Source organism: Diceros bicornis, chromosome 1 (assembly GCF_020826845.1).
Source record: "Diceros bicornis minor isolate mBicDic1 chromosome 1, mDicBic1.mat.cur, whole genome shotgun sequence".
NCBI lineage: Eukaryota > Metazoa > Chordata > Mammalia > Perissodactyla > Rhinocerotidae > Diceros > Diceros bicornis.
The window spans coordinates 54022314-54034167 of NC_080740.1; the positions used below are offsets into that span (position 1 = coordinate 54022314).

The 11854-nt window shown below is 58.1% G+C and overlaps 1 protein-coding gene across 1 annotated transcript; it reads right to left on the bottom strand.

The window, feature by feature from the left end:
- Positions 1 to 5878: 5878 nt before the first annotated feature.
- On the bottom strand, positions 5879 to 11190 carry PITX1 (paired like homeodomain 1). Its single transcript, XM_058541231.1, has 3 exons — positions 10966 to 11190; positions 8442 to 8674; positions 5879 to 6435 (listed from the first exon to the last, which is right to left on the bottom strand). The coding sequence occupies exons 1-3, from the start codon at positions 11138 to 11140 to the stop codon at positions 5893 to 5895; spliced, it is 951 nt and encodes a 316-aa protein (XP_058397214.1). The 5' UTR covers positions 11141 to 11190; the 3' UTR covers positions 5879 to 5892.
- Positions 11191 to 11854: the final 664 nt, after the last annotated feature.

Consider the following 11854-nt stretch of genomic DNA (forward strand, 5'->3'; position numbering starts at 1 on the left):
TCAGCAAATATTTATAGAGCACCAACTGTGTGCAGATACTTCTCCAGGTGTTGCTGTCTACACCTGTTTGCCTCTACGTTCTGGCTCTCTGTCACCGCAGCGACCCTGCCCAGCTGCCAGTGCCAGGCCCTCTCACAGTAGTTAAGCCGCCAGCTCTGCAGTCAGACAGGCTAGGATCTGAGTCCCTAAAGCTGTGTGCCTTTGGACAGGTTGCACGATGTCCCTGAGCCTTAGCATCCTCATCTATAAAATGAGGCTAATAAGAGAAATAAAACATGCGTGGTGCACAGCAGTGGATGGCACAGAGTGGGACATGTGACCACGTGACCAAGATAGCCAGAGCGGCTGTCATCCTCCACGAAGGCTGTCCTGCCCTCTGCCTCCACCTCACTCCCAATACAGCTTCCTGCCCCTTGACCTGCTCCTCTGCAGTGTCCTGATTCATGGGAATGCAGGCCCTCCAACCTGGCTGGGCTCTGGTGGCTGCATCTCCTGGGTGCCCTATAGTCACTCGACAGGTGGACACCTACTCTGGGCAACACCAGCCAGTTGGGAGACAAGGTCCAGGGCTCTGCAAAGCCCATACAGGATTGTGAAGAATGGGGTTCCCGTGGTGAGGGGGCCAAGAAGGCAGGGCAGCAAGGGCTGGGAGGAGGCCTGGGAGGGTTTCTGGAGGGAGGCAGGCTGGAAGCACCTATCTAGGAAATGAGAAGCTTGTAACACTGAATGAGACAGGAGTTCGGCTTTAATGGTTGATATTCTAGGGCCCTGCCTTTACCAGAAAGCTTCTCTGTGCCCCTGCCTGCCCACCCCATTCTGCTGCACCCACCCCAGGGCTTGGGCTTCCTCCATCCCCGCTGTCACCCCTGCCCTCTGCTGCTCTCCCACACAGCCGAGTGAGCTCGGTGAGACATATCCCGGGGCCTGGGGCCTCTTCTTTCTCTCTCCCAGAGCACAGCTGAGCCCAGCCACTTGATACGATTAAAATTGTTTATTTTCTCGCTCCCACTTCCCCACCCCCACCCAAATCAAATGTGATTGACATCAGGAGAATGTATAGTGCAGTGGATGGAAGCGTGGGCCCTGGTCAGAGGACCTGAGTGCAGTGTGCCATCTCGGGCGAGCTGCGATTCTCTCTTCTCTCTGAGCTTCAGTTTCTTCCAGAGTAAGAATAACAAGCCCCTCCCTTCTGTGAGGAGCAAAAGCCGTAATTCTTATAAAATGCTTGCGTGGGGCCTAGCGCTCAGTAAGGACCTGATATTAGCTATTGATAAGAAGATATAAAAAAAAGAAGGGTTCAGGCTTCTTCATCCCATGTTTCAGGGAGCCCTCAGAGGAGAATTCTGGGATGAGTGCCCCCTCTGCTCCCGCCGCTCATCTCTCAGAATACTGACAGCCCTTCTGCCTCTCCCCAGGCCCAGCGGACAGCAGGGATTGGGCCCGATTCCTCTGGGTCTCCCAGGATCTGGACCACAGAACAACCGTTTGGGTTACTGAGGGCCCCTGGTTCCCGGGGTGGGATGGACTGGGGAAGGTTGGGCGCGGTGGGGAAGTCAGCAGGACTGTCAATCACGACACATTCATGACACCCAGCAAAGCTGGAGGGAAAACCAAGTTGAGTCCCAAATGACATTTTCAGAAATACCTGTTGGGAAACTTAGAGAAGCCCTATTAATGCAGAATGTGGGAAACAGGGCCCTCAAGAGGAGAGGCAGGACATCCCACTTTGATAATAATACCGTCAATAATAACCATTCATCGAGCACTTACTATATGCCAGCACCGCCACTAACACTTTATGTGCATGATCTCATTTAATCCTTTAAACAACTGTGTGAGGTGATTCTTGTTATTTCCTTTTTCAGAAGAGGAAACAGAGGCTCAGAGATGCTAATTAAGTCTCTTGCCCAAGGCAACTCAGAGATGGAGCCAGAACTCAAACCCTTGCTCTCAAAGACCACAGCAGAAGGTTCCGGTGGATGCCAGAGCCACATAACTGGCCCAGGAGATGGGGAGGTCTTTGGGCATAAAATGCTCACTCTCATTTCCCAGACTGGCCCTCTCGGTGACTGAGGCCCCGCTGCTATCTCAAGAGGGAGCAGCAGGCTGAAGCCTGTGGAGCTGAAGGGCCACACACCGCTACCTCCAGGGCCTAGACTCCCTGGGCAGCACCCCTGCGGAGGCAGATCTTCCAGCTGTGACTCCCCCTCCCCCTCCAGATGACTCTGGTAGCCGGGCTCAGGGATGCTGTGGCCCAGAGGGAGGCCTGAGCTGGGCTGGGGCCATAAAGCTAGGAGAGGTGACTCAGTTCCTCCCCCTCGATGACCAGACCCCCCAGGGGTTGTGCACAGTGGCTCATCTCACTTTCCCCTCGTGCCCCACAGTGCCTGTAAAGTGCTGGGCACCAGCCTCTTGCCCACCTGTCCCTAATTCATGGCCTCTCTAAACACAGAGCAGCCCATTAGGGTTCACTTCGTCAGGACCAGGTAAGAACAAATCTGCTCTTTTATTTCCTGGGGGCTAGTCCTGTCTTATTCCACAGAAATTATGATCTCTTCAAGGTCAAAACCACCCCCCTCCCGTTGTCCATGGTGCTTGGCATGGGGCAGGCAGGTGCATAAGGTAGAGAGTGGGCACTGACTGGGTTTGAATCCCCTCCGTCACTTGTACTGTGTGACCTTGGGCAAGTGCTCTGACCTCTTTAAGCCTCAGGGGCCTCATCAGGGAAAGAGGATAATGAGGACCCTTCCTCATAGGGTCATTGTGCAAGTAAAGGGACTCATCAATGAGGAGTATACACTGAATGCAGGCCCCTGGACCCGGAACGGGCTCAGTAAATGAGAACACTCGCCACCTCCTTAGAACAGCCTTGCCTGACCACCCTGTTCATCGCAGGACTCTTCAGTTTTTCTTACTCATAGCACCCTGTTCTTCTTCAAAAGCACTCAACCCAGTCTGTAATCGCACACGTGTTTGTTTACTTGTCCATGAGAGCAGGGACTGTGTCTGGTTTCCACTGCTCTGTCCCTAGCAGCAGGGCAGGAACACAGTAAATGTTGACTGAATGAATGACACCCCCTCCCCAGTCTTCTTCAGGCAGAGCAGGGCTAGGACTTTCTGCCTTTTCTCAGAGGACTTGGCTTTCAGAGCCCCATATATCCCTCAGCCCTCCTCCAGAGATGATCCTGCAGCTGATGCAGCTGGAAGGGGCTGGGGACTATCTGCAGCCACAGAATAGCAGGGTGGGGTCCAAGGCTGGGTCTTCCACTCACCTTGTTGGCCATGGTACTTGACGGATGACGGGGTCATTCTGGGACTGCTTCTGTCCTTCCATTCATCTGCAGATGTTTGGCCTGCAGCCCCACAGTCACACTGAGTCTCCACCAGAGATCCTCGTCAGCCCCCCTCTCACCTGAGGCCGGGCCTGACTCTCAGGAGAGGCCTCTCTGCCGTCCTCTTCCCTCCAGTCCCACCTCCTTCTAGGTCTCCCCTGCCTCCTGCCCTCAACTGAGACCAGGGCCCCCTGGCCTTGGCAGATGTGTGAGGCTGGTGGAGGCACTCTGAGTCCAGATGTGATTGTGTTTATGTTTCCAGAGACTGAGGGGTCGGAGCTCTGGACTGGAGCCGTTGGGGGAGGGGTGGTCTGGCTCCAGCCCCCTGCCCCAGCCTTCCCTCCCCCACACCTCCCTCCTCCAGCCTGTGTATCTGGCCCTGTCCTTCTTAGAACCCCACACTCCAAGTCCTACAGCATCAGGCTGGGCCATCCTCCAGGAAGGACCCTTCCTCACTCCTCATCTGAAGGTGAGAAGACCAGTGGAAAGATGCTTGGCTTTGGACTCTAAAGACGATTGATTCAGTGTGAGCTTGGCCCAGCTGCATAGTGTAGTGGAGCCTTGGTTCCATCTTCTGTGTAATAGGGACAACACTCCTGACCTCAGAGGCAGTGTTGACCTGGTTTGAGAATGTGTGCACGGGGCTCTCCAGCTATTAGTTCATGACTAAGCCCATGGCTGTGCCCTACTCCCAGCTAGGGCTTGCCTGGGTCCATCTCCAGGGCACTGCCAATCCCCATCACAAGGTGATGCTAACGCAGAATACCAACCCCTCCTAACTCCCCCGCTGCAGCTGCAAACATTTTGTTTTGCCATTAGAATGAGGGAAGCAGAATTTTACAGGCAGTTTACAGGCTGGTCTTGTTCAGTAGTTTCCAAAAGCTGGGGGAGGGTGGGGCCAGCCCGGGCCCCTGATAAGTTAGGATGGAAGAGAAGTGAGAAGTGAGTTCTGTGTGATGGACACTTTCTCCAGCACAGCCGTATGCCCCTGGGTGGGATTTGGGCTTCTAAAAGCGCAGGGAGGCCCTGGCTAGACTGGGCAGATCCAGCCCCCTCAGTCCTCCTGGAATAGCTACGGCAGGGTTCCAAGGTAGGGGTACCGGGCCAACAGGAAAAAAGGCAACCCCAGGCCTAAAGAGTCTCTCGGCGGACCCCACCCCAACGCTCCGGGCGGACAAGGGCCGCGCAGTACGCCGAGGGCCTGGAGGGTCACCGCAGACCCAGCCTGGGGAGAGCCTGCAGAATGCAGCAGCCGGGAAGGAGAGGGGTCCCGGCTAGGGCGGTCCGCGCAGCGCCAAGAGCATGTGGCTCAGCGGATGAGCCCCAGGCGGGCGCAGATCCGGAGCTCGCAGCGCCTCGCGGCGCCTTCACGAGAGCCGAGCTGAACAGATCAGGAATGGTGGCGGGGAAGTGGGGGCAGGGGTCCCCGGCAGGGACGGCCCCGGCTCTTCTCTCCTACCCACAGGGCCCGTGGTGGCGCAGTTCCCTTTCTACCCGCCTCCCTTCTGGGCCGAAGGAAGCAGTCAGGGCTCGGCAGTGGTTAGCACGCTCGTACTATGGTTTTAATAGACGTACATGGACAAGTCTATATAGACAGATTTATAATTCTATACAGTCAGTCCGACATACACAGGGACGCTGTAAACAGGGGCGCGGGCCGGAGAGCGGGTGTGCAAAGTGGGCGCGGCGCGGGGCCCTGGCCGCGCCCCGACCTCTCCCGGCTCGAATCTTGCACGGCAGGCGGTGAGGGGGGTGCTCTTGGCCGGGACAAGGGGCCATCTCCTAGGCCGGGAGCGGAGCAGAGGGCCCGCGCCTGCGGCGAGGCTCGGGTTCTGGGGTGCTCGGAGACGAGCCCTCCGCATCCTCCCGCCTCGTCCGCACCGCCAGCTGCAGCTCCGTGGCCTTAAAATAGGACTTCGGGGCGCGGGGTGGGCGAGGGCTCTTCGCGGCGCGCCGGGACCTCAGTGCGGCTCCGCGGCGAGTCCCCGATCCCAGGCAGGGCGCCGTCATCCCCGGCCCAACGCCCCCTCCAACCTGGCTCCGAATCAAGCTAAGGTACGCTCGGCCGGGCCCAGCTCGGAGGGGGCATCCTGGTTCGCACCGGGCCGGGCCAGGCTGGCCCGGGCTCCACGCTCCAGTTCGCAGGTGCGGCCCCTCAGTCCGGGTCCGGCGCGGCGGGACGCGGGCTACGAGGGCGTCCTCTGCGGGCTGCCGGCCTCGGCGCTCGCCTCCCGCGTCGCGTTCCCCCCGCGGAGTGGCCCGCGGCGCCCGACGGAGCGAACACACACCACCCGCGCCATCCCGAGGGAAATTGCAACTCATCCGTTTTTTCGCGGCACTTTTCTCCGACGTTTTTTTGTTTTGTTTTGTCTCGTTTTGGAGGGCAGAGTAAGGTCCAGAAAAGCAAACAGAAAACCAACCCGGAGGGGGGGAGGTGAGGAGGAGGGGGCTGCGCAGGCGCGAGGTCCGCGGCGCGGCGAGCCCAGGCCCTGCGTGCGTCCTCCACGCCCGCCCCGCCCCGGCCGTGCCGGCCGCCGGCCCGCGTGGCCCGGCCAGGCGGTCAGCTGTTGTACTGGCACGCATTGAGGCCCGAGGCCGGGCCCTGCAGGCCGCCGTAGCCGAACGACGAGTGTTGCTTCGACTTAAGCCGCAGGCTGGCTAGGCTCGAGTTGCACGTGTCCCGGTAGACGCTGTAGGGCGAGGCGGGGGTGCCGTACGGGCAGGCGCCCGGGGACATGGCCGAGTTAAGCGAGGAGCCGGTGAGGTTGTTGATGTTGTTGAGGCCCGAGTTGGGCATGCCGGGCACGGCGCCCGGGCCCATGCTCGACGGCATGGTCATGGAGGAGATGGAGCTGGGGGCCGAGAACATGGACTGCGACGACAGCGGGCTCATGGAGTTGAAGAAGGTGAAGCTCTTGGTGGAGAGCGGCGCTGGCGCCAGGCTCTTGGCGGCCCAGTTGTTGTAGGAGTAGCCGGCGGCGTACACGTCCTCGTAGGGCTGCACCAAGCCGCTGAACTGCGGCACGTAGCCGCCCTTGCACAGGTCCAGCTGCTGGTTACGCTCGCGCTTCCGCCACTTGGCTCGCCGGTTCTTGAACCAGACCTGGGGGAGGGGACAGGAGAAGGGTCAGCGCTGCCGACGGCGGGAAAGCCTCTCCACCTCGACCCCTAGCCCTCCGCCCGCGTCCTTCTCTCCGAATATCGTTTATTTTTTTCGGTATTTCCGCTCCTGCCTTCTCTCCTTAATGGTTCCTTTCCTGTCCCCAGAATATATTAGTCTTTTCCTTTTTCTGATCTTTATCCTCTTCCCCAAGTTAAATCCGTTTTCTTCTCCTAATACGGATCCTCTTTTAACAAATATTCGTTTTCTTTCTTCCTTTCTCAAGCAGTCCATCCTCTGCCTTCTCCCCCAAACGGGTCCCCATCTAAGTATTCCGTCCTTTTTCTTCTCCCTCGAATACAAAAGGTATTTTTCTTCCCTGAAACATAGGATCCTGACTCCCCTCATTGTTGAGTCTATTTTTCATTCCTCAAATACTCTATTTCCATCTTTATTGGCAATATTTGACATTCTCATTTCTACCCCAAATGTTTATTTTCGTTGGGTCTACCCCGCTATCTGAACAGCTTGCTTCTTCCTTAAACAGTCCATTTTCTTCCTTATCCCCCATTTTTGATCCTTTTGATTCTTCCCCCCAAGATTTAGTTTTTTCCTTCTTTCCAAATATCTGACCTTCACTATTTCTTTTAAATAGTTGATTCTTTATTTTTCCCAAATACCTGATCCTTTTGCTTCTCCCTTATTTAATTTCTTTCCTGCCACCTAAATATATGCCAAATATGTTTCTCTGCAAATATTCAATTTCCTTTCACTTCTTACTAGTTTCTCTCTAATCTCCCCCTCTACTTTCTCCCAAAAAATTTAGTAAGAACTTCTTTTCCAACTCCGGGTCCTTGCCGATCCTCACCTATCCTGGCACTGCATGCCCTCTGCCCTCCTCAGCCCTCCTCCAGCCCTGGGCTGGGTTTCCCGAGCTAGCTTGCCGGACCACTGCGTCTCAGCCTTTTCCAGTTCCCAGCACTGACAAGGCCTGATTCCACCCTCACCCCACCCCTACCACCATAAAACCGGGCAGGATTAGTGAGTTCAGGATTACTGAGTGCTGTCTTCACTCTATGTCCCACCGGGCGGACTAGCCGGACTGGGGAGGGGTGAGGGCCGGGGTTATAGCAGGGAGTCTGTGGGCCAGGTGGGACTTTGGTTTGGCTTGGGACATGCTTCCAATATCTGATTAAATATTTGTGCACCCAGAGAAAAAATGATTCTCTTGCTGCTCTGGCAGGAAAGCCTTGCTTTTACAGGGAACCAAAGGGTTTGAGGAGAGGGAGGGTGCTGTCTGGTCTTGGGTTGGAGACCTTACATCTCCAAAGGGACTGTGCCTGAGGGTCACTAGTCCACCAGATCTGCCCTCCCTGCAACCCCCCACATGACCCCAGCCCTACAGGAAAGGGCATTAGGGAAAGGGTCCAGCTACTGACTGGCTGAATGACTGGGGACCAATCAGGTGGAGAATATCCTGAGATTTTGGAGAAGCCAGCTGTGGATGGGACCACTGCCCCGGAAAGTTTTGAGACCCCCAAACCCGAGGCACCTTTCAGGCCTCTCCCAGGCTGCCAGGCAGGACCTGCCTTTCCCTTTCGTTTTCAGGGGAAGGCGCCAGCAGCTCCGAGGTCCCCAGCGTCGGGGAATCCTCTGTGCAGTCTAAGGTGGTAACATCGAGTGGGCCCTGGGTCCTACAGGGCACAGGAAAGCCCTGTGGGGCCACAGGTCTTTGAGCTGGGGCTGCAGTAGAGCCTGACAATCAGGTAGGATGCGGGTCAGAGGGATCCGAGGTGGCAGCAGCCGAGGGACGCTAGCGGCCAAAGGGTTTAGCCGCAGCCGAGTGGCCCGGGACCTAAGGTGGAATCTCCTCCGGTGGAGGGAGGGAGAAGGTCTGAGTGGTGACAAAGTGTGAAAGTCTGAGCTCAGGTCTAAGCTTTGGAGGGCTGCGGCAGAGGCAGCCGGTAGCCCTGTGCGCGGCTCCCCTTAGGCGCGCGCCCCGCGCTCACCCTCACGCGAGGCTCGGTGAGGTTGGTCCACACGGCGATCTCCTCCCTCATGCTCATGTCGGGGTAGCGGTTCCTCTGGAACGTGGCCTCCAGCTCTTGCAACTGCTGGCTTGTGAAGTGCGTGCGTTGCCGCCGCTGCTTCTTCTTCTTGGCAGGGTCCTCCGCACCACCGCAGCCCGCGCCGCCCGCACCGCTGTCCTCGGGCCCCTTGGGTTCCCCGCTGCGCTCCTTCTCTGAAGCAGGCAGGACGGGGAGCCGGTCACGTCGGGCTTATGCCCTTTTGCACCCCGTCCCGGCTCCACCGAAGCGCCGGCCATCGGCGCTGGCGGCCCTCCCGCCAGGGGCCCTGGAATTGTCCCCACTGGAAAGAGCCTGCCGAGTGCCTGGTCGTCAGTGGTCACCTTTGGTCAGGGGTGCTCCAGAGACGAGCCCAGCAGCCGGAGCCGCGGGCCTAGGTTCCCGGCTGGGCAGGGCCTGCTCTCGCAGCTCCGCTCAGGCCCGAGCCCTACTGCTGAGGTCACCCGCAAATGTACGATTTTTTGCGGGCTCTTGGGGGTCTAAATCTAAGGCGATCTCTGCTTTTCTGAACTAGGATTAGCTCTTTCTAGCCTGAAGCTAGCAGGTCGGTGGAGCAAGAGCCAGGCAGTGACCTGCAGCCCCTCCTCTCTCTACTCCCCAGGGCTGTGTGGGAGCCCCACTGGGCTGCCATGGCGCAGCCGGCTTCTCTGCCTTTGCTCCAGGCCTCAAGTCCCAAGGCCTAGAAAATCCCTCCGGCGGCAGCCCAGACCTACAGACTCTGTCTAGGTGACCTGGGATTCTAGCCTCTCTCTCTTTGAAGCTACACAAAGCATACCCAGTCATAGAAACATTGAAACATAAAGAAAAAGAATTTAAAATCAAAACACAGAAGCCCAGAGAAGCCCAGAGCTCTATGCCTAAAAGCACAGGAATGGTCACAAACTCTTAAAAATAGGCAGGTAGGAACACAGAGCAAATGCAAATTAAGAAGCCAGAAACCGTACAAACACACAGCTAACTACGGTGCTGTACTACGGTGCTGTACGTGCATAAACTTCAGGCAGACACAGGCATTTATTTCTCTGGGATTAAAAAAAAATCAATGTACTGTTGTGGATAGATTTTTTTAACCCTTTCCCAATAACGCCCTTTTAGAGATAATTTTTAAATATAGGGAAATACAACACTATAGTTAGATAAACTCCCAAAATAACACGGCTATAAATGGATTTTGAGAAAATCCCGGAGAAACGCGCCATTTTGGATTGACTTGTAAAAATCTCCCGAAGAATAATGTTGCACGTAGATATTTTAAATTCCAGAGAAATATACCTGGTATAGTAATTCTTTCTATATCGAAAAATACAGTTAAAATTTTAAATTTATCCTCATAGGTTTGGTTTTAAGAAGAAATCTCGATATATTTCTCTAGGTTTTAAAAATAAAAACCAACCAAAGGCCTCGCTTAAAACTTATGAAAACAAAAGTACAGTCCAGCGTCGATTGTTTTTTAACCAAGCAAACAGAACCTCTTAGAGAAAGTCACTTAGGGATGCAAAACAGAAACAAATAGAGATTAAAAACGCGTAGAGAAGCACTCAGTGGTGGATTAAGAAATGAAGGCAGAAGAGGCGCCCACGGCCCGGGGAGTGGGGAGGTCGGCGGCTACGCCGAGTTAGGACGGCGAGCGCGGGAGCGGTTCGGAGACCGGGGAGGCCGGGCCGGGGATTAGCGGCCCCACTGCCCGCGCCGCCCACCCGCTGGCCCAGCTCGCGACCGGGGGAAAAAGCTCGCATAAAAAGGCAGCGCGGAGGGAGACGTGCCCGACCCGAGTCGGGGCCCTGGCTGGGCGGCCTGGAGGCTCCGGGCTTCGGCGGCGCACGTGGGGCCGGGAGCCCTCGGTTAGGGGGTCCTGCCCAGAGCAGGGCCGCGCCCCTTGGTCCTGTCTCAGGCTTCCTTATACTTGAGGTGGTTTTTCTTCCCCCCAGTTTGCTTTTCTGACTTTTCCAGCCACCCCTGCTCTTCGGTCTCTCCCCTCAATCTGTCGCCCACTATCTGTCGGGGTGTCTGTCCCCTCTCTGTCTCTCTGGGCACTTTCTCTCGCCTGCCATTCCATTACCTTCTCGAACTTCTCCTATCCTTCGGTCTGAGCGGCCCCTCGGCACCCAATTGCGCAAACCTAACTTTTTTTTTCCCTGTTCTATTTGCTCCTGATCAAGAGGGACTGTCAGTCCGACCCTCTGGTTGTAGGTTCGTGCCTCTGCCGGTCTCGGTGCGTGGGGACCAAGTGGAAGTGCCTTCGTAAAGCACTAAATTTCCGCTTCTTAAAGCGTGTAAATTTCCGCGTTTAGCGTCGGATCGAAAATGAGAAAAGGAAAGGTCCTGAGGCTCCTGGGGCGTAGGGGGAGCCTGATTGTGCGGCGCGGGGAGCCAGGCCTTGCTCCCGGCTCCCCGCGCCCTGCGCCCGGGCAGGCTCTGTGCGCGCCTCGCGGGGAGCCTCGCTTACCTGGCAGCTCCGTGTCCGACGACTCGCTGGCGGAGTTCTCGAGTGGCTCGCGGGGGTCGGTGGCGCGGGCCAGGTGGAAGGCCGGCCCCATGTCGTGCGGCGGTGGCGGCGGCGGCGGCGGCCGGAGCCCCTCCGGCAGCCGCTCCAGGCTCATGCCCCCCTTGAAGGCGTCCATGGAGGCGCGGACCGCGGCGGGCGCTCCAGGGGCCGGGGCTGGGCGCACCCGGCCGCCCTGGCTGCGACCTGCGGACACAAGAGCGCAGCGCCTAAGCGGCTGCCCCCCAGGGCTGCCCGCGGCCGCAAAGACGCCGCGCCGGCCCCATGGACCGCCCGGGGCTGCGGGGCCAGGCGGGCGGCAGCGGCAGCGGTTTCTCGCGACCGGGCGCCCGGCTTCGCGCTCCGCGCTGCGCTGCGCCGCTCGGGCCTCAGCCGCCCGCCCGGCCCCGGCTCCGGCTCCGGTTCCCGATTCGGGGCCGGTTTCTAAGGCTCCGGACGGCGCCAGCAGAGTCTGTCTTAAAGCGACAGCGCGCACCGCCAGGTTCCAGCAATCCCCGCGCCAGGGGTGGTGAGTGGGGTGGGCCTGGGTGGGAGGGGGCTGGGGAGGAGGGAGCGAGCGAGCGAGGGAGCGCGGGCGGAATCCAGTCCCGAGCCGCCCGCGCCGCCGCGCCCTCTTTGCCGCCCTCCCTCCCTCATTGCCTCGCCCGCGCCCTCCCCCTCCGCAGCCACCTTCCCGCCGCCTCCCCGCCCCCCCGCGGCCTCGCCGCGCCTCTCCCTCCTTTCCCGGTGACACACCGAGTTCTCCCTCCACGGCACAAAAGAAACGCATCTGGCCTGCAAGTCCCGCGCGGCTCGTGCCCACCTCAAGCCCCAAATGACTTGTTTCGCTCAG

Bases quoted from the DNA above. Each gene is read 5' to 3' on its own strand.
- PITX1 (XM_058541231.1), bottom strand. From the start codon at position 11,140: ATGGACGCCTTCAAGGGGGGCATGAGCCTGGAGCGGCTGCCGGAGGGG. The intron at 8,675-10,965 runs GTAAGCGAGGCT...TGCCTGCTTCAG, and splicing joins GTCGGACACGGAGCTGCCAG to AGAAGGAGCGCAGCGGGGAA. The intron at 6,436-8,441 runs GTGAGCGCGGGG...CCCCTCCCCCAG, and splicing joins TCACCGAGCCTCGCGTGAGG to GTCTGGTTCAAGAACCGGCG.